Here is a 24,884-nt window from a genome sequence, read left to right as displayed (position 1 = left end):
CAAGTTACTTGGGGCAGGTGTCGGGGGAGGAGAGTGGAGTGGGGTGGAGGGGAGGCATAGCTCCCCACCCTCCCCGCCCCCCGCCCCCGTCCCCCGTCCGGAGACCCCCTGGTCGCGGATACCTACACTGGGACACGAGGGAGAGCGTGTCTTTGGGCGGCGGGCGGGCAAAGGACCTCACTCTGTCCCCTCCTCCACCTTTCCCCTCGGGCCCGGGGGGCTCCGGGGGACCCCAGACTTCCTCGCCCCCCCCCCCCCCCGGGGGAGGGGCGGGCCGCGGCGCCCAGGATCCCCCTTTCCGCGGGGGGGGGGGGGCCCGGGGGGCGGGGGGGGGGGGTGTCCCGGCTCCCCCAAACGAGCGGGGGGTGGGGAGGGGAGGGGAGGGAGGGAGGGGAGGCCGGGAGCTCTCGGAAAGCCCGGAGAAGAGGCCGGGTCTCCACTCCGGGCGGCGGCGGAGGCGGCGGCTCCCGGGGACCGGGGAGGTGAGTGCGGGGCGGGACCTCCGACCCCCAACCCGGGGGACCCGCGGCCTGTGGGCGAGTAAAGGCTTGGCCCCTCCGGAGACGGGGGTCTGGGCTAGCCCCCCTCCTTTTTTGCGCAGCACCTCCCTCCTCCCCCCCCATTCCTCCTCCTCCTGCAGCCCTCCGGGGCAGCCCGCCCACAGGGGTCCGGCCGCGACCCTCGGGGGCAGGACAGGACAGGACAACGGGAGAGGGGCGACGATTTGGCGGAGGACCCCCCCGCCCCCCGGCCTTTTCTTGTCCTTTCCTTGGTCGGGCTTCTGGATCGCTCCCTTACCCCGGCCCTTTCGGTTCCTTCGTCCTTCTTCGTCGCTCCTCGCGCTCCGGAGCCCCGGGGGCGGCGGGTGGACGGACGGCCCCCCGGACGGCCCCCCGGACGGCCCCCCGGACGGCCCCCCCGGACGGACCCCCGGGCTCTGGGAGCCTTTGCAGAGCGGCGGCGGCGGCGGCGAGGTGGCAGAGCCGGACCCAGCCCCGTCCCCTCCGTCCCAGCCCCCTCCATCCCAGCCCCCGCCCCTTCCCTCCCTCCCAGCCCCGTCCTCGTCCCCTGGCTGGGTTGGATGCCGCGAGGCTGCGCGGACTGCAGGGGTCTGTCCAGGTAGGAGTCCGAGTGCGTGGGCACGTGCGGGTGTCCGCGCGCGCGCGCGCTCTCTCTCCCGTGCGCGCGTCCGTGCGCGAGTGCGCCGGGCCGGGGGACAGAGGCCGAAAGGGGAGGGGGGCGGGGCGGGGTCCGGCCCCGGGAGCGGGACCGGGACCGGGACCCCCTAGCGGGAAGGACCGGCAAAAACTCCGAGGACCGAGGTCCGGGGGGCGGGGGGGGCGAGGGGGTGTCAGGCCTTCCTCCTTCCCTCCCTCCCCCCTTCCCGCCCTCCCGCCCTCCGTGCCCCCTGATGGCCCGCTCTTCCTCGTCTCCCTCCTGCCGGCCCTCTCGGCTTCGCCGCCCTGCAAACTTCCTGGTGATTTTCGCGAGTTCCCGCGGCCGCTTCCTCAGAGCTCCTTTCCTTCCTTCCTTCTTTTCTTTCTTCCTTCCTTCCTTCCTTCCTTCTTTTCTTCCTTCCTTCCTTCCTTCCTTCCTTCCTTCCTTCCTTCCTTCCTTCCGTCCGTTCTTCCCTCCCTCTCTCCCTCCACCGAGGCCCCTGGTCGCCCCTGGCCGGTCCTGCTGGAGGGTGAAGGGGGGCGGGTCCGGGAGCAGCTCACCCGATTACAACCCCCTCATCGCTCTTGGCGATTAGGGCAATCCAACTGAAAAACAAAAATTCCTTGAGACTGTGTCCCATTCTGTGCCTCTCCCTCCCAACCCAACCGCGCACCCTGGGGCTGTACCCCGCCCCCCCACCCCGCCATCTGCCCCCTGGAGCTGTCCCCTTCCTCTGTCCTCTCCAGCCCACACCCTGGGGCTGTGCCCACCCTCTGTGCCCCCTCAGTCTGCCCCCTGCCCCTCCAACCTGCACCCTGGAACTGTTTCCCTGCTGCTTCCAAGCTTTTTGTTTTCATTGGTCAGTTTGGCTGAGGGTTGGAGGTTCCTGTCTTCACCCAATTCCAAGTGTGCACTTCCATGGCTAGGCTGCTTAGGACAGAAGGGACTCCATTATGAAAGAAGCCCAGGGGTGAGCAGAAGGGGAGAACAAGTTTGTCCCACCCTCCTCCACCCCCACCCTCCTGCCCCTCCTGCTGGAAAGGCCCATCCTGAGTTTGGACCAAAGGCTGATTAAATCTGTCCAGCTACTCTCCTGCGAAATCACCCCCAAACGCTTTCGGAGTTGCAAACGAATCAGGAACTCTTCAAGAGGGTGATTCTTTGGAGAAGGCTGAAGGGGCTGGAGGGGACCTGTGTTTCAAGATGAACTTTCCTGTGTGTTTTGAGTGCAGTTTTGTGGATGAAGTGCTGTGGGCACAGTACTGTGGATGCAGTACAGGAGGTCTGGTGCTGTGAGCAGTACTGTAGACTTAGTGTTGTGGGCACAGTGCTGTGGAGGTAGTGCTGTGGATAGTATACTATGGGTGCAGTGTCATGGACAGTGTTGTGGCCACAGTGCCCATGGATGTAGTACTGGAGGTTTAGTGCTGTGGAGGCAGTTCTGTGGATGCAGTGCTGTGGGTGCAGTGCCATGGGGATAGTGCCGTGGGTAGTGCTGTGGATGGAATGCCATGAAAAGCAATATTTTGAGAACAATGCCATGGGTGCATTAAATCTGTGGATGCAGTGCTGTGAACTCGCCAGGGATTTGCCCTGGCATTAGTGAGGAGATGGGTCCTAAGGAACAAAGTGCCCGAGAACCACTGGATGGTCAGGGTCTTCTGCCCAGTTCGGCCTGCACTCCAGCTGAACTTAAAATGATCTTCCTTAGTGCCTAGCTGGGACCTGGCCCTGGCCCAGACATCCAGGGGAGCAGCCACGTGCTCGCAAACTCTTTTATCTGGGGATGGAAGTCAAAGAAATTGTGAAGATGGGTCCAAACTCCTCCTTCCCAGGACTTCAGGGATCAGCCGGCTGTCTCTCCCTCAGGAGCTAATTCAGCTGCGGAGCTCAGACCTGTCAGCAGAAGAGGCCATGGACACCCACTGTTGGCTCTCGCTCTGCCCGGATTCCAGAGACCCTGACTGATCTGCCCAGGGACACTTTCCCCATCTCTTTGTGGATGAAAGAGCAGCCCCAGAGGACTCCCTGCATCCAGCCAAGCCCCCTCCCAGCCACCTGCGTGCATGGGTCTCCGCAGGATTGGGTCACTTCCTGACCGAGCCCGCGAGGGAGACTCACGGACGCTGCCTTGGAGAGTCCAGAATTGAAATGGTTGCTGCAGCCGCAGCCATTCCCGAGTGAGAAGGCTCAGCCCTGAAGCTGAAAATCTCACCCGTCCTGAAACTATTCCAACCCGGGTACACGGGAGAAAGGGTTTTGGCCTCTTCTGAGGGTGGTGGGAGCAAGATTCCCACTTGGCTGTGCACTCTGGCCATGCTGTCATGGCTTTGGAGAGCCTGGAGTGTCTGCTTGATCCTTCTGGGTGATGGACCAGACCCACTCTGGCCATGGACCACCAAGTGGTCTTTCTGCCTAGCTGCACAACACTGGTCTCCCTGCCCGATGTGGGGTCGGGGGCTGGCAGAGAGCCAAGAAGGTGGCTGGGTGAGGGGGATCCCCTTCTCAGTCCAGTCCAGCTGACTGGATGAGTGCATGAGGACCGGGTGGTCCCTGGCTTGGGCTGGTCCCAGGGGTGGCCGAAGCTGAAGGCCCCTGTGGGAGCTGCTGGGTTTTCTCCCCGCATTAATCATGCAAGTTTCTCCATAAATGGCCTTGGCTTCCTTGCATCTCCCTTGCCGTTTCCGTGGAAAATCTGAGCTTCTCGGTGACACTGATCCTGGGCCCTGTTGGCTTGGTTTTGATGGGGGTTACCTGGGAATTTCTCTTACCTGTGGTGGCCCCTGGCCTAGATGGGGCAGGGATAGAGAAGGTGGGACCGGCTAGGCCGGACAGGAGTCCCAGGCCCAGGGCAACCGCATTGTGAGCATTAGGAAAGCATTCTGCCAATTCCCCTATGCCCACCCGTCTGGGCTCCCCCAGCTAGCTCCAGCCACTGGAACAGGTGGGTTGTGGCTTCTGGGAGAGGGTGGTCTCTCAGGTGAGACTCCAGGGGGGTCGGCTGGGGCCAACTGAAGCAGCATGGCCTCATAGATAAAGCATGGGCCTGGGAGTCAGAAGGACCTGGGTTCCAAACCCTGCTCTGCCACCCGTCTGCTGTGTGACTTTGAGCAAATCACTTGATTTTCTGTGCCTCAGTTACCTCATCTGTATTAAGTTTGTGAACCCCCACGTGGGACATGGACTGCATCCAACCCGATTAGCTTTTATCTACCCCAGCACTTAGTACAGTGCCTGGCACATAATAAGCACTTAACAAATACCATTAGAAGCAAAAGAGCTGGGGGCCAAAATGGAAAAAAAGCCAAACATCACATTGTCTCTTTCCCTCCTTATCCAATCCAGGACATGGAAGGCCATTTCCTTACAATGCTCCCATCTCTTTGTGTCTGCGTGGACCCCTGGGAGTCAGGGTCAGGTCAGAGTTGGATCAGGGTGGGGGCAGGTTAGGGTCAAATCAGGGCCATGTCAAGGGGCTGGTTAGGATTAGGGCCAGGTCAAGGTTAGGATTAGGGTGGCCAACTCTGAGGCAGATCAGGGCTAGGGTCAGGTCAGGGCTGGGGCAAGGTCCGGGCCAGATCAGGGTCAGATCAGAGTCAGGAAAGGAGATTGGGTCTGTTCAGGGTCAGGCCAGGGGCCGGATCAAGGTCATGGAGTCTCCGGGCCTCTCCTCCACATACCGTAGACCCTGTCACCCAGGAGATAGTTGCTCACTGGATTTTTTTCCCCTTTGGAATTTGGGCCTTCCAATAGGATGGGCCAGCTACTGTTGACTTGTTAGCCCAATGCGGGAGATTTCCCATTTCCTTTTTCGGGTCGGGAGGGGGGAGCGGTTCTGCTTTAGACCCCTCCACAAAGGCTCAGGCACATGATCCCCTCCAGACCTCATCCAGTTTCTGGGTCTCACACAGATCAGGCCCCTTAAACTAACTCGGGCACCCAGACAGACCCCCACACAGGTTGGGGTACTCGGACAGACACATGCCCATCTTGTCCAGCCCGGGATATTTGTGCTTGTGCGTGGGCTCTCTGGGCCACCTGCATATATGCCGTAAGAGCCATTGCAGCCAGGAAGCTGGCAGTGAGCAAAGAGTTTGGGCGTCGACCATTTCAGCTGCTCGTGCGGAGGGAGAAGACGAGAGGTGTAGAAATCGGAAGCCGCGGCGTCTCCCTCCCTTTGATGCGGAGCCTTGTCAGGCAGTATTCCGGCATCAGGGAATCAAGAGTTTTGACTGCACACCTGGTATGTTGTCACTCCATCCCGGGAATTTGGGCTTTGGGATTTCTGTGGGACTGAAGCTAGCAGCTCACTCTCTCACTCGGAATCATCATCCCTGAGTGCTGGGTCCTGAGGGCCAGGCCCCTGCTAGATTGTTCACTTCTTGATTAATTGATGGATTGATTTATTGGGTCTCACTGCGCGGAGGAGAATGAAATCTGGCCTTGGAGACTCTAGAAAAATGCTGCCCACAGCACCTGTATATATGTTTGTACAGATTTATTGCTCTATTTATTTTACTTGTACATATTTACTATTCTATTTATTTTGTTAATGATGTGCATCTAGCTTAATTTCTATTTATTCTGATGACTTGACACCTGTCCACATGTTTTGTTTTGTGGTCTGTCTCCCCCTTCTAGACTGTAAGCCCGTTGTTGGGTAGGGGCTGTTTCTATGTGTTGCCAACCTGTACTTCCCAAGCGCTCAGGACAGTGCTCTGCACAAAGTAAGCGCTCAATAAATACGATTGAGTGAATGAATGAATGAATGAGTCCTTACCCATAGCCTCCCGGTCGATTGAATTTTCATCTCTAACTGCTCAGAGAAACGCCAAGTCCATCAGAATCACCCTGTTCGATTACGCGCCAGTGACACCCGCTGAATAGGTTTTCACGAGGACTGCAGATTCTTGCTGACTTTCTGCATGAGTTTTATCTGACCGCCGAAACCCTGGGGGCCTACATGATCAGGCCACCCGAATGGAAAGGGAGATTTCTTTGGTGCGGATTTTACACATCTGCTTTACCTTTCATTCTGTGTTTCTGATGGAGTTAAGCAGATTCCAGGCATCTCTGTTTCATTCTGGATGTAAAACCAGCATAAAACAGTTCACTGTCTCAACAAAGGAACCCGATAGGAAATTGGCGGAATATCCATCCATCTATCATGGTGTTTCCTGCTGAAATCAGAGATAGGTGAAGTGAGAACCAGCCTCAGAATCATTTGGGAGGTGGCAGAGGGTTTTGCTGAATGTCTCTGTGCATTTAAATGCAGGTTTTTAAAAAGTCATTTTGTGCTAATATCTGTTGGAAGAGGGTACACTATAGAGCTACAGAGCGCGGAAGGAAGACATCCGGATGTAGCCGGGCTGCATTGATTCTAAAATGAAAGGAGTAAGTAGTGACTGTCTGTGGGCTCTGGCCATGATTCTGTACATAGTTTGGCCACTTTGTCATCCTGGAATCAAAGTATGTAATAAATTGGAAGCCATAGCAGTCATAGTCTTTTGGGGGTCAGAATTAAAAAGTGTAATGTAAAATTAGATAGTTGTGCTGCAAAGTGTTAGCCTGGATAAAAAAAGGTTTTTAAGTGGCAAACACCTTTCCATCAGCTGAAGTGGATTTGGATTTCATTATTATTATTATTACTACTACTATTAACAATAATAATAATTGTGGTATTTGTTAAGCGCTTACATGTGCCAAGCACTGCACTAAGCACTGGGGAAGCTACAAGATCATCAGGACCCACTTGGGGCTCACAGTATAAAAAGGAAGGAGGACAGGTAATAATAACAATAATAATAATAATTGTGGTATTAGTTAAGCACTTACTATGTGTGAGGCACTGTACTAATCGCTGGGGTGGATACAAGCTAATCGGGTTGGACACAGTCCCTGTCTCACATGGGGCTCACACTCTCAATCCCTATTTTACAGGTGAAGTAACTGAGGCACAAAGTGAAATGACTTGCCCAAGGTCACACAGTAGACATGTGGCAGAGGAGAGATCATTCTGGTTCCAACCCATGACCTTTCTGACTCACAGGCTTGAGCTGTATCCCCTATGCCGTGCTGCTTCTCTGGGGAGAAGGCCATGAGGCCTCTAATCTGCCAACAGGACCAGACCATAATAGTGGATGGGATGGGGTTAGAAAGGCAGTGAGCGGTTTAGTGGACAGAGCACAGGATTGGGAGTTAGGAAACCTGTGTTCTAGTTCCAGCTTTGGCCCTCATCTGATGTGTGATTGGGGGCAAGTCACTAGATCTCTGTAGCCTCAGTTTCCTCTCTTGTAAAATGGAGAAAAATCAGTTCCCCTTATCTCCCTCTTAGACCATGAGCCCCGCTGTGGCAGAGACTAGGTATAATAATAATAATGTGATAATAATAATAGTAGCTAGGCACTTATTAAGTGCAAAGCACCTTGCTAAATGTTGGAATAGATACAGGACCATCAGATCAGATACAGTTTCTTGACATCTGCCAAGCTAGCTCTCTTCCTTCCTTCAAATCCCTACTGAGAGCTCACCTCCTCCAGGAGGCCCTCCCGGACTGAGCCCCCTTTTTCCTCTCCTCCTCCCCATCCGCCCCACCCTACCTCCTTCCCCTCCCCACAGCACCTGTATATACATTTGTACAGATTTATTACTCTATTTATTTTACTTGTACAGATTTACTATTCTATTTATTTTGTTAATGATGTGCATCTAGCTTTATTTCTATTTATTCTGATGACTTGACACCTGTCCACATGTTTTGTTTTGTTGTCTGTCTCCCCCTTCTAGACTGTGAGCCCATTGTTGGGTAGGGACCGTCTCTGTATGTTGCCAACTTGTACTTCCCAAGCACTTAGTACAGTGCTCTGCATACAGTAAGTGCTCAATAAATATGATTGAATGAATGAATAAGTAGGAGGGAGAACGGATATTAAATCCACATTTTACAAATGAGGAAACAGAGGCACAGAGAAGTGAAATGATTTACCCAAAGTCACACAGCAATCCAGTAGTAGAGCTGAGATTAGGACTCAGGCCCTCTGACTTCCAGGCCTGTTCTCTTTCCACTAGTCATTGTTCTGTATCCATCTCAGTGCTTAGCACAGTGCTTGGCCCTAGATGGCTCTTAATCAATACTCCCATTATGGGTAACAGCTGAAATACTTGTTTTTTCACTTAATTGAACATTTATCCTTAGTTGATTTTTTCTTCATGATAATTTCCCTCTAGCTGGACCATGAATGGCTCTTAACAAGAAACGATAACTAGTCCGCACAATAATTGGAAGGAAAAGGAGGAGGGAAAAAACAAATTTCCCCCTCAAAAAGGTGAAAAATTCCCCCTCTGGCTTCCTTTTCGACCTTACTCATGCCCTTTCCAACTACAATGATTAAGGAGTGTCAGTACAGTCCATTTTTTCTTTCTTTTTTTATGGCATTTGTTAACCACTTACTCTGTACCAGGCACTGTACTATGCACTGGGGTAGATAAAAGATAGTCAGGTTGGACACAGTCCACGTCCTACATGGGGCTCACAGTATTAGTCTCCACTGTTCAGGTGAAGTAGCTGAGGCACAGAGAAGTTAAATGACTTGCCCAAGGTCACACACCAGACAAGTGATGGAACCGGGATTAGAACTCAGGTCCTTCTGACTGCCAGGCCCTTGCTCTATCCACTAGATCACACTGCCTTGACTTCCCCAGGGTCACCCAGCAGGCCAGGAGCAGAGCCAGGACTAGAACCCAGGTCTTCTGGCTCCCAGCCCCATGCTCTGTCCCCTGTACCATGCTGCTGCTCTTCTGCTTCCAGAGACAGTCTCAGCTGGAGATGAGGGACACAGCACCAAGGTCAGCGGACTTAGAGGATCATCTCTGGGGAGGGGAGGCTTTGGGCAGGAGGATCCAGGGCCCCCCCAGCCGCTGGTTTAATTGCCAATAGCACCTTGCTCCTCCCCAGAGAGCAGCTGGGCCCGAGGGAGAAGGACATTCATTCATTCATTCATTCAATCGTATTTATTGAGCACTTACTGTGTGCAGAGCACTGTACTAAGCGTTTGGGAAGTAGAAGTCGGCAACACATAGAGATGGTCCCTACCCAACAACGGGCTCACAGTCTAGAAGGGGAAGACAGACAACAAAACAAAACCTGTAGATAGGTGTCAAAATTGACAGAACAAATAGAATTAAAGCTATATGCACATCATTAACAAAAGAAATAGAATAGTAAACATGTACAAGTAAAATAAATAGAGTAATAAAATCTGTACATATATATATATATATATATATATATATATATATATACAGGTGCTGTGTGGAGGGGAAGGAGGTAGGGCGGGGGGATGGGGAGGAGGAGAGGAAAAAGGGGGCTCAGTCTGGGAGGGCCTCCTGGAGGGGGTGAGCTCTCAGTAGGGCTTTGAAGGGAGGAAGAGAGCTGAGAGCTAGGACAGAATGACCCCGCACAGATGGTTGGTCTTGGGCAGTCAGACTGAGCAGAGAATGAAGTCTCAGGGTGCTTTGGGCCTAGCTGCTTGGGTCCCCTCGTCCTGAAGGCTGGGTAAATCACCTTTTTGCCTTGGAAAACAATTAAAGCGTTCTCTAGTCTCTAATTTCTGTCATTTTCCTAATCTAATTTGTGTTCTGACTGTGCCTTCCAAGCACAGAGCGAAAGGGGCTTTTTCCTCATTTCATATGTCTTTGGAATATGACTGCAGAGGAGCTGAAACAGGCTCATTTTCTCCTTCGGTACACGCAGTGAAGAAATCAGCCCTCGGCCCTCAAGAAGACTGAGGAAAAAAAACATCTTGTATCTATCCCAGATCATAGCCTAGTGTTCAGTACTTAAGTAAGTGTTGCATACCATCATTACCAAAATACCAACTCTATTGCATTTTCCCAAGTGGTTAATGAAGTTCTCTGCTCACAGTAGACTTCCAATACAGCTCTCTGGATACAGAAGATGGTCAGTTCAGCACTCGGCACATGGAACACACCTCTTACAGCATTCTGTGCACAGTAGGCTCCCAGCACACCTTTGTTCAGGGCTCTGCTTTCAGGAGATTCCCAATACAGTGCTCTGCACACTTTAGGTACCCAGTATAACTCTCCAGATCTAGGAGGGAGGACAGCAGGCATCCAGTAGAGTGCTTTGCCCACAGGTGCCCAGTACATACTATTGGTGGGTAGGTAGGTTGACTGAAGGTTGTCTTCCTTCTCTGCCTTCTGCTCACAGGTGGTGAAAGTCACACATGCAGGGGAGTGAGGAGATGGCCTGGGCTCCTGCTGATGCTCTGGAGAGGAAGGGGCACTGAGAGTTGGAGGAGCCACTGGCTGGCTGCCCACCTAACCATCTGCCAGCCCCCGCCAGGATGGCCTTCTCCCAGTCACACATCATGGCGGCTCGCAGGGTGCAGCACGGCCGGCTCCTCATCGAGGTGGATGAGTACAGCTCCAACCCCACACAGGCCTTCACCTTCTACAATATCAACCAAGGTCGCTTCCAGCCGCCACATGTCCAGATGTGAGTGCGTGTCCTGCCATCCTGGACCCCCACTGGCCTCCGCCTCTGTCCACATGATCCCTGTTGTCCCCTACTATTTGTCCACATGATCTCCTGCTATCCCCTGCCATCAGTATACAAGGCCCTCACTGTGCCTTGCCATCTGTTCACCCTGGTGCCACCTTGGCCTGGACCGTGGCACAAAACAAATGCTGAGGGTTTGGGTCATGGTGGGTGCAGCTTCAGCCTATTTCCAGCTGTTCTATAATTCAGCTGTGAGTCTGGACACCAGTTCAGTATTGGCCACTGTGGGCATTTCAGTCCCCTTTATCCCCAGAGTTGGAACCTGGGGTCACCCGTCCCTGCCAGCCCCACAACTGGAGCCCGGGAACATCAGTCCCCACAACCTCCACAACTAGAACCCGAGGTCACCAGTACCCACCACCCACAAAGCTGGAATTAGGGAGCACCAGTCCCAATCCCCTCTCGGCTGGAATCAGGAGATACTGGTTCCCACTACCAAACAAGTGGAACCCCGGAGGATACTGGTCCCCACCACTCCCAGAACTGGAACCTGGGGTCATCAGTTCCTACCATGTCCTCAGCTGAAGCCCTGGGGCACTGGTGCACACAGCTAGAACCCAAGGTCATCGGTCTCCACCACCCATATAGCTGGAACCATGGAACCAAGGGTCACCCATCCCCACCACCCACACAGCTGGAATTAGGGAACACTGGCCCCAGTCCCCTCTTAGCTGGAGTCAAGGAACACCGGAGCCTGGGATCACTGGTCCCCACCACTCCCACAACTGGAATCTGGGGACACCCATCCCCAAAACCTCCACTGTTGGGACCCAGGATTGCCAGTCCACACTACTCACATAGCTAGAACCTGGGGTCACTTGTCCCCCACCACAGCTGGAACCCGGGGGGCCTGTGCTTTCACAGTACAGTATTAGCACAGGCGACTCCTATGTGAGCAATTCATGGGCTTCGGATGGTGCTCACAGTCTGTTGAGTTGGAAACGTTTCCCAGTGGAGTGAACATGTTTCACTGTTGATATTTTTCACTGTTGAATTTTAACTTGTTTTCATTGCCGATTGGGTTAGGGTGCTACTGTTTCTAATAATGATGTTATTCATTAAGTGCCTTTTACGTGCCAAGTACTGTGCTCAGTGCTGGGGCAAAGGTGAGGTAAACTGATCGGACATAATCCCAGGCCCCAGCGGGGCTCACAATCTATTTTATCCCCATTTTTCAGAGGAGGAGACTGAGGCCCAGAGAGATTAGTTGACTTGCCTTTGGTCACACAGCAAGACAGTGGCTGTGTCTCTGTCCACATGTCTCCCCCACCCTCCCCAATGCATGCGCGCGCATGCGCACACACACACACACACACACACACACACACAAATGGTGAATGTGGGGCAAGGACGTTTCTGAATTGATTTCCATGTTAATTTCCATATAAGTGATTCCAGCACTTAGTCCAGCATTTTACCCACCGGAAGCACTTTATAAGTGTGAGTGAAAATGATCACCGGAAGATTAAGCAGTGTAACAAGAATGGTCCCTATAAAAATACTTGTGTGGGCAGGTTGGGAAAGGGCCAAGGGAGGTGGGTCTTAGTGTGGGTGGGGCCCAGGGAGGATTAAGGGGAGTGGGCACAGCACCCTCCCCACACTGGGTACATAGTGGGCACACAGTAAGTGCTCAGTAAATACCAGCGATTAGTTAAAAGAAGAGATGGGAAAGGGAGGAAGGGGTAAATCAGGTACTCACTCTGTGCCCAGCACTGTACAAGAGACTCAGAGGGGACTGGTGGCCACTGCCCCTTGATTGCTTGTTTGTTTTGGTTTATGGTATTTGTTAAGTGCTTACTATGTTTCAAGCACTGTTCTAAGTACTGGAGTAGATATAAGTTTATCAGGTTGCACCCAGCCCCTGTCCCACCTGGGGCTCACAGTTTAAGTAAGCCCTAAGTGATGCCTCCCCAATCCCCTAAGGGGGTCTGCATTGGCCTGCTGAGTGTGGAAAACCAGCCGAGTTGAGTCTGAAGGGTCTGGATGAAGGGCTACTGGGACCGTGCCTTTATGAGACTGAGGCCAGGGCACTGGGAAGCAGCTGGACCTGTATTGAGTGCCCTGGGGCACCACCCCGCTTTTTGTCTGGACTAAGCCTGGCCTGAGCAGAGGGAAATGGAGGGAACTCTGGGCTCTGCAGCCTGTTGGCGACTCACAGGTTCTATCACTAACCTGTAAGCTCCTTGAAGGCAGGGGCTGTGGCTACCTATTTTATTGTATTGTGCACCTAGTGCAGTGCTCTATACACAGTAGACGCCAAGTTCCTTGAGGGCAGCAAATGTCTCTACCTACTCTATTATATTGTCCTCTCCAAGTGTTTATTTCAGTCTTCTTCTCACAGTAGATTCCAAATTCCTTGAGGGCAGGAACCAGGTCTACCAACCCTATCATATTGTCATCTTCAAGTGCTCAATAGAGTGCTCCACACACACTAAGTTCTCAATGCTTGCAAGTGATGGATTGATGGAGAGTAACTTTCTCTCCTAGGGTGGACCCAGTACCCCATGATGCTCCCAAACCTCCTGGCTACACGCGCTTTGTCTGTGTGTCTGACACTCACTCGAGGACGGATCCCATCCAGATGCCGTATGGAGATGTCTTAATCCATGCTGGTGACTTCACAGAGCTGGGCTTGCCGAGCGAAGTGAAGAAATTCAATGAGTGGTTGGGTGAGTGCTGGGTGATAACAACAGTAATAACTGTGGCCTTTGTTAAGAGTTTACTATGTGCCAGGCACTATTCTAAATGCTGGGTTGAATACGAGTAAATCAGGTTGGACACAGTCCCTGTTCCACATGGTGCTTTCAGCCTACATCCCCATTTTACAGATGAGAAAACTGAGACACAGAGAAGTGAAGTGACTTGCCTAGTGCTGCAGAAGCTGGGTCTACGCGGGCAGGCTCTCCAGATGATTCAGGCCCCCAAAATACCTGGGCCACAGCTGCTCAACTAGCAAAAGCAGAAGGGTTTTTTTTTGGCTTGCTGTATACTGGACTGGAAGCTCCTTAAGGGCAGGGACCAGGTGTTCTATTACATGCTCCCAAGTGCTCAGTACAGTGCTCTGCCCCAGGCCAACTGTAAGATCTTCAAGGGCAGGGAATCCTGCCTACTAACTTTTTTGTACTCTCTCCCAAGGGCTCAAGAGTAGACTTTAAGATCCTTGAGGGCAGGGATCATGCTCTACTAATTCTGTTGTGCTCTCCAAAGCACTCAGTCCAGTGCTCTGCACACCAGAGACTCTAAAACTCCTTGAGGGCAGAGATTGTGTCATCTACTACTACTACTAATGATGGTATTTGTTAAGCACTTACTATGTGCCAAGCACTATTCTAAGCACTGGGGTAGATACAAGGCAATCAGGTTGTCCCACATGGGGCTCCCAATCTCGATCCCCCTTTTACAGGTGAGGTAACTGACATACAGAGAAGTGAAGTGGCTTGCCCAAGGTCACACAGCAGACAAGTGGTGGAGCTGGGATTAGAACCCACGACCTCTGACTCCCAAACTGGGGCTCTTTCTGCTAAGCCATGCTGCTTCTCTAGCTCTAACTCTATTGTGCTCTCCCAAATGCTAAATACAGTGTGCAACACTCAGTAGATGCTGACTAAATACCAGAGATCAATGGATTTTTTTGATTTTGTCTAACTGCCCCTGTTCATGAAGAAAGAAAACCTTAGGGTTTGCCCAGTTCCTGCCCACTCCATTCCTAGTCCCTGGGAAAATGGCTGGCCGGTCGGTGCCTTCAGACTTGGAGCAGAGGAGGAAGGTGAAGGGAGCCCAGAAGTGTTAGGTGTGCCCTAAGCCGTGGGGAGTTTCTGTATCTGGAACAGCCAAATTGAAAATTCATGGGCACCCACCAGTGCCTGTCAACAAATTCCCTCTGACTTCCAGAGGGGACACTGCTCTTGGTCACAAGAGTGAGTTGGGTGGAGGACAGGTGGTGAGTGGTGGGGCGAGGGTTCTGGCCCCGGCTTTCAGAGAGGTGATGGCGCTCCACTTTCTTCCACTCTAGGGAGCCTCCCCTACGAATACAAGATTGTGATTGCCGGCAACCACGAGCTGACCTTCGACCAGGAGTTCATGGCTGACTTGATCAAACAAGACTTTTACTATTTTCCCTCTGTGTCCAAGCTGAAACCAGAGAATTATGAGAACGTTCAGTCTCTGCTCACCAACTGCATCTACCTTCAGGACTCAGAAGTGTCCGTAAGGGGCTTCAGGGTGTATGGGTCCCCATGGTAAGCAGCCTGGGCAGCAGCAAGTGCAGCCTCTGCCTGGGACATCCATTGGCCTGTCCATATGCCCGTCTGGGCACAACTGTGATCCTGGGAACAGGGGAACTGGGGTGGGGGGAATGGGGAGGGAGGGAGAGGGGCACCTGAAAGGTGAGGAAGGGCACCCTTAGGGTCTGGGAGGGGAGCTGACTTATAAGAAAATACATGCTTTTCCTTCCCACTGTGTGTTTTCCTGGGCCAACAAGCTCCCTGTTTGTCAGTATGAAAAAGTGGGATGCTTCTTGCTTGTCATGGGGAAAAGTGGGACACTGCCTGCTTGTCTATGCAGAAAAGTGGGACACTACCTGCTTGTCTGTGAAGAAAAGCGGGGCATGACTGGGTTGTCTGTGGGGAAAGCGGGGCACTGTCTGCTTGTATTTGGGGAAAAGTGAGATACTGCCTGCTGATCAGTGGGGAAGAGGGAAACATTGTCTGCTTGTCTGTAGGGAAAGTTGGGACATTACCTGCTTGTCTGTGGGTGAAAAGCTGGACACTACCAGCTTGTCTGTGGGGAAAAGTGAGGCACTGCCAGCTTGGCTATGTGGAAAAGTGGGATGCCTGCCTATTCATGGGTAGAATCAAATCGCCTCTGGTCAGGGTTGGGACCTTCTCCAGGACAGAGAGAAAGTGTCTGCTGCCACTATGGAGCACAGCCCCATGTTCCTACCATCCCCTGTCCCAAGCTCCCTGGGCACTGAGGACCAGCCTCCCCTCCCCGCACCCCCTCGCCCCACGTTGAGCACTGACGGGGTCTGATCCTAACCAAGTGGATCTAATAATAATAATAATAATGATAGCATTTATTAAGCACTTACTATGTGCAAAGCACTGTTCTAAGCACTGGGGAGGTTACACAGTGAACTGATTGTCCCACATGGGGCTCACAGTCTTAATCCCCATTTTACAGATGAGGTAACTGAGGCACAGAGAAGTTAAGTGACTTGCCCAAAGTCACACAGCTGACATGTGGCGGAGCAGGATTTGAACCCATGACCTCTGACTCCAAAGCCCATGTTCTTTCCATTGAGCCATGCTGCTTCTCAAGGAGCAGCTGACCAAACCACCTGACCAAGCCTCCTGCCCACTGAGCCATGGTTGGCTCAGGATGGGCAGAGCAGGCCCAGATGGGGGGTGGGAAATTCCCTGAGATTAGGAAGCAAGAGTCAGTGCTGGGTGGAAACTGGGGACTTCTCGAGGGCAAGGGTCACTGTGATCGATTAAGCCACCTTAATTGGACTTCATTGGGCGATAATGGGGGGAGTGCGAGGAGGCAGGAAGGGTTAACGTATAACAGATTACATTGTAGTCAGTGTTCTGTTAAAGTTTGAATTAATTTTTCCCATGGGTTTTTTCACATTCTAATTTTCAACTAAATGAGACATCTGTTTCAGAAAAGGAAAATTTGCTACGGTTGTCATGGCAACTATCATTCTGTAAGAAAATTATTCCAATGGTGACTTTAGAACAGAAAGACGGGAATTCGGTGCAAAAATCCTCACTGGATGGGCACAGGTGCTGCAGCTTCTGCCTCACCTCGGTGTGGGGTGGGGGTGGGAGCGGGGTCCTGGGGGAGGGCTGGGCCTAGGGCTCAGCACAGACCAGCAGAGAGTTGTCTTGGACACGGGCTCCTCGCTGTCTCTCTGTCTCTCCTTCTCTGAGGCCTCCTGCCATCTCTCTGTCTCTGAGATCACCCACTGTCTCTCTGCCTTTGAAGTATCTACCATCTCGGAGAAGTCTCACTGCCTCTGGGATGTCCTGACTATTTCTGAGTTGTCCTGTTGTCTGTGAGGTGTCCCGTTACTTCTGAGTTGTTCCACTGTCACTGAGGTGTTCTTTTGTATCTGAGGTGTCTGTCTCTGTGGTCTCCCGCTGTCTCTCGGTCTCTGAAATGTCCCACCTTCTCTGAGGTATCCCGCCGTCTCTCTGGTGTCCTGTTATCTCTGAACTGTCGTGCTGTCTCTGGGGTGTCCCGCTGTCTCTCTGTCTCTGAGGCGTCCCGCTAGAGGCTGCTGTTGTCCAGCTGGCTCCCGGATCAGGTCGGGGCCGTCGACGTTGGCTTTTCCCGCCCAGAAACGGGAGAGTTGGCTCGGAGATCCCCCCGACCTGTGCCTCGCCTGGCCGCACGGCAGTGCGCCGCGGGTAATTAATAAGAATAATAAGAATAATGATAGTATTTTTAAAGCGCTTACTATATGCCAAGCACTGTTCTAAGCACTGGTGTAGATACAAGGTAATCAGGTTGCCCCACTTAATAATAATAATAATAATAATAATGATGGCATTTATTAAGCGCTTACTATGTGCAAAGCACTGTTCTAAGCGCTGGGGAGGTTACAAGGTGATCAGGCTGTCCCAGGGGGGACTCACAGTTTTAATCCCCGTTTTACAGATGAGGTAAGTGAGGCACAGAGAAGTTAAATGACTTGCCCAAAGTCACACAGCTGACAACTGGTGGAGTAGGGATTTGAACCCATGACCTCTGACTCCAAAACCCGTGCTCTTTCCACTGAGCCACGCTGCTTCTCCACTTGGGGCTCACAGTTTTAATCCCTATTTTACAGATGAGGTAACTGAGGCACAGAGAAGTGAAGTGGCTTGATCAAGGTCACACAGCAGACAAGTGGAGGAGCTGGGATTAGAACCCACGTCCTCAGACTCCTAAAACCGTGCTCTTGCCACTAAGCCACGCTGCTTCTCCGTCATAGATCTCCGTGGATCGGGGGACAGGGAAAGGAGACTTCGGCCCGGCAGAGGGGGCGGCCTGGCCCCCCGGGTGGGGGCGGCCTAACTCGGCATAGGGAGCGGCTCACCCTGGTCCCCCGTCCGGGCTCCTCGTTGGAGAGGCACGGAGATCTGGTCTTGCCCAGTTTAGCACAGGCCCACGGCGCTCCGACATCCGCGGGGGCTGAGGGGAGACGAGCAGAAGGACCAGCGCAGCAAAGCGCAGCGCAGAATGTGGAGGCTCAGTGCAGTCCCCCTCCCCACTCCCCGAGGGTGAGGGGTCTTAGTGCAGCCCCCCAGGGTGAAGAAGTCATTTATTCATTCATTCAACCGTATTTATTGAGCGTTTACTGTGTACAGAGCACTGTACTAGCAGCTTGGCTCAGTGGAAAGAGCCCGGGCTTGGGAGTCAGAGGTCATGGGTTCTAATCCCGGCTCCGCCACATGTCTGTTGTGTGACCTTGGACAAGTCACTTCACTTCTCTGAGCCTCAGTTACCTCATCGTAACATGGGGATAAAGACTGTGAGCCCCACGTGGGACAACCTGATCACCTTGTAACCCACCAGCGCTTAGAACAGTGCTTTGCACATAGTAAGCGCTTAACAAACGCCATGATTATTATTATTACAATCAGCAACAGATAGATACAATCCCTACCCAACAGCGGGTAACCAGAGACTCCCCTGGGCGGGCCGACAACTCCGAAGCGTCCGGCCCAGTTGTTGGGGTCAGAGAGGCGGGAGGGGGAGGGGAAGGGCCCGGCTGCTGCTCCCCCCCCACCGACTAACCCTCCCCACCAACCCCCCCCGACCCTCCTCCTATTCCCCCCCCCCCCCAGCCCCGCCACACGCAGCGGCGTTGATGGATGCGGCAGGCTCCGTCTCAGGAATCGCCTCTTTTTTTCCGCGCGCAAACTTTGATGACTGTTTTGTCATGAAAATTTCACTGGAAGGGAGCCGGTTTACAAAATCCCTGCGTGCTTGCGAAATTGGCTTGTCTTCGGCACAGCGAGCGCCGAAATGAGAGTCTCCCCCTCCCCCTCTCCGCCCTTTCCTCTCTCCTCATTCCATTTCTCTCTCCGTGCCTCTGCCCCTATTTGTGTCTCTCTCCGTCCCGCCCCTCGTCTCTGACTCTCTGTGTGTTTCGGCCTCCTTCTCTCCCCGCATCTCTCTTCCAGAAATGTTCTGTGGTGGCTTCGAGGCATCAGGGTTCATTCATTCAACCGTATTTATTGAGCACTTCCTGTGTGCACAGCACTGTACTAAGCGCTTGGGAGAGTACAATATAACAATAAACACAACATAAACGATAAACAGAACACAAAGGGGCTAATTGCACTCTACCATATGGGCGAGTTACAGAACTTCTGAGACGTACTGAGGCGCCCTCTTTCTGACTTTTTTTTTTAACCTGGGCTGCTGAGGAAAGCTATCGCTCGATAACCAATGCCTTTCCTAAAAATGGCCTCCTCAGGATTGTTCTCAGAACTTCTCCAAGCTGGTCTGTCACCTGCCGACAGAACCCAGGGTGTCCGAGTGTTTACTCCCTGGCCCTGCAGGCCCCGGCGCAGGGAGCAAGGAGGATAGGTACGTAGGGGGTGGCAGGGAGCGAGGTCCAGGGGAGGAGGGGTGAGACTGAATGGAGCTCCATGTCCAGCTGGAGCCAGGATGCTGGGCGAAGGAGACTGAGTGCCCCCTGGGCACTAATTGGGCCCGCCGGTACCAGACCCCGGACTTTCCATTGACCCTTCACCAGCGGCTCATAAATCCATCTTTCCTGCGACAGGGGACCGGCCCTGGAGGAGAAGCAGCATGGCCTAGTGGAACGCGCATGGTCCTGGGAGTCAGAGGACCTAAATTCTAAACCCGGCTCTGTCAATTGCTTGTGGTGTGATCTAGGGCAAGTCACTTAACTTCTCTGTGCTGCAGTTTACAGAAAATGGGGATTCAATATCTGTTCCCCCTCCTACTTAATCTGTGAGCCCCATCTGGGACAGAGACTTCGCCCATCCTAATTCATTTATATCTACCCCAGAATTTAGAACAGGACTTGACTCATAGTAATCACTTTACAAATACCATTTTTTTTAAAAAGAGTTCATGCCGCCAAGCCCCCTGGGTCAGGGCCAGTGCTGGGCATCACACCCCCACCCACCCTTCTCATTCATTGTGCTCTGGACCCTGGTGGAACATGTTGGACAGGGACCAGTGAGCACCAGCCACTGGCACTAGAATCAAGTCCTCGAGGCGGGCTCTCAATCCCAGAGTGCTGGGGATCAGATCGAGGATCAAGGCCTACTTGGTGCTGAGGACGGGCTGGCACTGGATCCAGGGGTGAAGGCAACCTGTACCTCCCTGGGGACCTGCTCTTAATGCCAGAGGAAGATTGGTCGTCGGGAGTGGGCTGATGTGAAGAGAAGGGATGGTGTGGGTGTGCAGTGAGGAGAAAGGAGGGATGGACATTGGCCAGGGTCAAAGGAGGGTGGGGACAATTGGGTGGGAGTTGGGGGAGGTTCGGTTGGGGCAGCCAGGTCTGCCTACCCGCTGGTCTGCCTACCCCCTGGCTAGGAGCCGGGTCCCCTTCCTGCACAGGCCAGGTTACAGAGGAGCTCAGCTCTGCTGCCCTTCCCAGGGCTTCTGAGAAAGAACAGGAGACTGAGCTCCTTGTCTTGCCTCCCAAACCCTGTCCTCTCCCTGACTTTCCCATCACTGTAGATGGCAGTACCAACCTTCCCGTCTCACAAGCCCGCAACCTTGGTGTCATCCTTGACTTCACTCTCTCATTCACCCCACACATCCAAACTGTAACCAAAACCTGCCGATCTCACCTCCACAACATTGCCAAGATCCGCCCTTTCCTCTCCATCCAATCAATCAATCAATCAATCATATTTATTGAGAGCTTACTGTGTGCACAGCACTGTACTAAGCCATTGGGAAGTACAAGTTGGCAACATATAGAGACGGTCCCTACTCAACAGTGGGCTCACAGTCCAAACCACTATCTTGCTGGTGCAATCTCTCATCCTATCCCGACTGGATTACTGCATCAGCCTCCCATCCTCCTGTCTCTCCCTGCTTCAGTCTATACTTCACTCTGTTACCTGGATTATCTTTGTACAGAATTGCTCTGGGCATGTCACTCCCCTTATCAAAACTCTCCAGTGGTTGCCTGTCAACCTACAAATCAGGCAAAAACTCATCACTCTCGGCTTCAAGGGTCTTCATCACCTCGGCCCCTCCTATCTAACCTCCCTTCTCTCTTTCTACAGCCCAGCCCGCACCCTCCCCACCTCTGCTGCTAATCTTCTCACTGGGCCTCGTTCTCAACTGTCCTGCCATCTGCCCCTGGCCCACATCCTTCCCCTGGCCTGGAATGCCTTCCCTCTATACATCTGCCAAGCTAGCTCTCTTCCTCCCTTCAAAGCCCTACTGAGAGCTCACCTCCTCCAGGAGGCCTTCCCAGACTGAGCCCCCTTTTTCCTCTCCTCTCCATTGCTCCCCTGCCCTACAGTACTTGTATATATTTGTACATATTTATTACTCTGTTTATTTTACTTGTACATATTAACTACTCTATTTTATTAATGATGTGCATATAGCTATAATTCTATTTATTCTGATGGTTTTGACACCTGTCTACATGTTTGGTTGTCTGTCTTCCCCTTCTAGACTGTGAGCCCATTGTTGGGTAGGGACCATCTCTATCTGTTGTCGACTTGTACTTCCCAAGCGCTTAGTACAGTGCTCTGCACACAGTAAGCACTCAATAAATATGATTGAATGAATGAATGAATGAATGGTTCACAAAGTCTGTGCAGAAAAGAGGGAGAGAGAGAGAGAGAGAGAGAGAGAGAGAGAGAGAGAGAGAGAGAGCGAGAGAGAGAGAGAGTGTGTCATTACTTTGTAGGTTTCCTTCTTTGTCTCTGCCAGGGGGACAGGCAAGACTGAGCTCAGGGAAAATGACTGGAGGAATAGCTCATTTAGGGGACCTAGAATGGGAGGGGCAAAAACCTCCACCTGCACAGTCGCCTCTGAGCAGGAATGTGGGCAATGGGAGTGATTGCAGCAGTAGCAGTGATGAAGGCGGCGGAGGTGTGGTGGTAGTGGTGGAAGCGTTGGAAGTGACGATGGTGATGGAAATGGTGGTGGTGGTGATGAAGGTGGTAGTAACAATGGTGGTGATGAAGGTGACAGTGGTGGTCATGGAGGAGGTAGTGGTGGTGATGGTAGTGATAGTGGTGATAGAGGTGGAGGTGGTAGAGAAGTAGCGTGGCTCAGTGGAAAGGGCACAGGCTTGGGAGTCAGGGGTCATGGGTTCTAATCCCTGCTCCACCACTTGTCAGCTGTGTGATTTTGAGAAAGTCACTTAACTTCTCTGTGCCTCAGTTACCTCATCTGTAAAATGGGGATTAAGACTGTGAGCCCCACGTGGAACAGTCTGATCACCTTGTATTCCCCCAGTGCTTAGAACAGTGCTTTGCACATGGTAAGTGCTTAACAAATACCATTATTATTAGTGATGGTGGTGGTAGAGGTGATAATTTTTTTGAAATCATATTTATTGATTTTAGCACAGTGTAGAGCACTGTGCTAAGCTCTTGGAAAGTACAATTCAGCAATAAAGAGGGACAATCCATGCCCACAACAGGCTTACAGTCTAGAAGGGGGGAGACAGACATCAAAACAAGTAAACAGGCAACAATATAAATAAATAGAATTATAGATATATACATATATATAAGTGCTGTGGGGTGGGAGGGGGAGGACAAAGGGAAAGATTCAAGGTGAGGTGGAAGGGAGGGGGAGCTGAGGAAAGTGGGGCTTAGTCTGGGAAGGCCTCTTGGTGGAAGTGAGCCTTCAGTAGGGCTTTGAAGGGGGGAAGTGTGATTGTTTGGCAGAGACTGTAAGCCCATTGTTCCGTAGGGACCATCTCTATATGTTGCCGACTTGTACTTCCCAAGCGCTTAGTACTGTGCTCTGTACACAGTAAGCACTCAATAAATACGATTGAATGAATGAATAATGGTGGGGATGGGGATGGTGGGGATAATGGTGATGGAGTAGGAGGTGGTGATATGGTAATGATGAAGTAATGGTGGTGGTGGTGAAAGTGGAAGTGGCAGCAATGAAGGCAAGCTAGCTCATGGACAGCAGCATTAGCAGTAGCAGTATTTGCTGAGCACCTCCATGAGCAGTGCACTGTACCCAGTTCTTGGGAAGAACAGCAGAAAAAAGCAACACATTCCCTGCCCACCAGCAGGATTCCAAAGTCAGAGGCTGAGACTGAGACTGAGATGTGTGCTTGACCAGAGCTGGATTGTAGCAAGCAGTCATTGGTCAGCTCTGGAGATAACCCTCCTTTCCCTCTCCCTCCTCTCCTCCTCCCTCTTTTCCTCCTTTCCCTTCCTCCCCTCTGCCCACTCCTCCTCCTCCTTCTTGCTGTTTTGCAGGCAGCCCTGGTTTTACGGCTGGGGATTTAATCTCCCGCGAGGCCAAGCCCTGCTAGAGAAATGGAATCTCATTCCGGAGGGGACAGATATTCTCATCACGCATGGACCACCGCTCGGTAAGACCCCGTTCTTCCAGACTGGGAGTGGGCTTGGGATTTAGAGGACTTGGGTTCTAATCCTGGCTCTGCCATTTGTCTGCTGTGTGACCTTGGGCAAATCACTTCACTTCTCTGTGCCTCAGTTACCTCATCTATAAAATGGGTACTAAATCCTACTCCCTCTTCCTTATTCATTAATTCATTCATTCAATCGTATTTATTGAGCGCTTACTGAGTACAAAGCACTGTACTAAGCGCTTGGGAAATACAAGTTGGCAACATACAGAGGCGGTCCCTACCCAAAAACACACTCACAGTCTAGAAGGGGGAGACAGACAACAAAGCAAAACATGTGGACAGGTGTCAAGTCGTCAGAACAAAATACTTAGACTATGGGCCCCATGTGGGTCAGGGACTGTGTCCAACCTGATTATCTTGAACCTACACAGTAAGCGCTCAATAAATATGATTTAATGAATGTTTATTACAGTGCCTGGCACATGGTAAGCACTTAACAAGCATCATAAAACAAATACTGCCTGGTGTTTGCCTGAGGCTGATACGTCTTTGGCAAACCCCCAACCCTGCTGGACATCCATTCCTCCAAGACCCCAATCCTACCCGACCCAATCCCCACCAGATAGCCACTCCTTCAGATCCTCATCCTTCTGGACCCCCAACCTAGCTGGACCTTCTTACCTCCAGATCTTCATAATAATAACAATAATGATGGCATTTGTTAAGTGCTTACTATGTGCAGAGCACTGTCCTAAGCGCTGGGGAGGTTACAAGGTGATCAGCTTGTCCCACGGGGAGCTCACAGTCTTAATCCCCATTTTACAGATGAGGTAACTGAGGCACAGAGAAGTGAAGTGACTTGCCCAAAGTCACACAGCTGACAATTGGCGGAGCTGGGGTTTGAACCCACGACCTCTGACTCCAAAGCCCGTGCTCTTTCCACTGAGCCACTCTGCTTCATCTTGCCAGATCACCACCCACTGGACCACCTTCCCCCTGGGGCCCCATCCCTGCTGCATCCCCATCCTCCCTGCCAACATCCCTCTGGACCCCCAGCCCAGCTGGGCCTCTGGCCCTTCCAGACCCCTGTCTCTGCCAGACCCTCCTCATCCCTGACAGATCCCTATTTTCACTGGACTGCTTTTCCTCTAGACCCTTATTCTGGAAGAGCCCCATCCTACCGTGGCCCCATCCTCCTGAGCCTCCATCGTTCCTGGACCTCCATTCCCCTAGGCCCTGTTGGATCCCTGTTGGATCCCCATTTCCCCAGACCCCCATCTTGCCAGGACCCATTCCCCTGCATGCATCCCTATCCCAGCTGGACTCCCATAACTTCTGGACATCTTTCTCTGCCAGACCTCCCCCCCGTCCCTGCCAGACCCTCATCTCCACCAGACTCCACCCCTTCTGGACCTCCAGATCCTGCTTTCCCTGTTCACTGGGATCAGTTCCAACAGACCCTCATTTCCCAGTTCCACTACCCAGTTATGGGCAGGAGCATGGCATAGTGGATAGAGCATGGGCCTGGAAGTCATGGATTCCAATCCTGGCTCCATCACTTATCTGCTGTGGGGCCTTGGG

At 52.5% G+C, this 24,884-nt stretch overlaps 1 protein-coding gene across 3 annotated transcripts in view; it reads left to right on the top strand.

Moving 5' to 3' along the window:
* The first annotated feature begins 405 nt into the window (after window positions 1-405).
* The window catches only part of MPPED1 (metallophosphoesterase domain containing 1), a 30,652-nt gene continuing 6,173 nt past the window's right edge, over window positions 406-24,884 (top strand). The window contains exons 1-5 of one of the 3 annotated variants that reach the window (XM_038756879.1): window positions 406-482; window positions 10,388-10,675; window positions 13,226-13,407; window positions 14,751-14,976; window positions 23,188-23,303. In XM_038756879.1, the coding sequence (XP_038612807.1) occupies window positions 10,524-10,675; window positions 13,226-13,407; window positions 14,751-14,976; window positions 23,188-23,303 (676 nt within the window). In that variant the 5' untranslated portion in view covers window positions 406-482; window positions 10,388-10,523. Of the gene's footprint in view, window positions 483-4,438; window positions 5,402-8,428; window positions 8,484-10,387; window positions 10,676-13,225; window positions 13,408-14,750; window positions 14,977-23,187; window positions 23,304-24,884 lie in introns of those variants that run through there. The other 2 variants (XM_038756878.1, XM_038756880.1) reach the window with 2 other exon arrangements.

The sequence above is a fragment of the Tachyglossus aculeatus genome, chromosome 14 (assembly GCF_015852505.1).
Source record: "Tachyglossus aculeatus isolate mTacAcu1 chromosome 14, mTacAcu1.pri, whole genome shotgun sequence".
NCBI classification, from domain to species: domain Eukaryota; kingdom Metazoa; phylum Chordata; class Mammalia; order Monotremata; family Tachyglossidae; genus Tachyglossus; species Tachyglossus aculeatus.
Note: the sequence above shows the minus strand (reverse complement) of the source record. Positions and strands in the feature narration are given on the sequence as shown.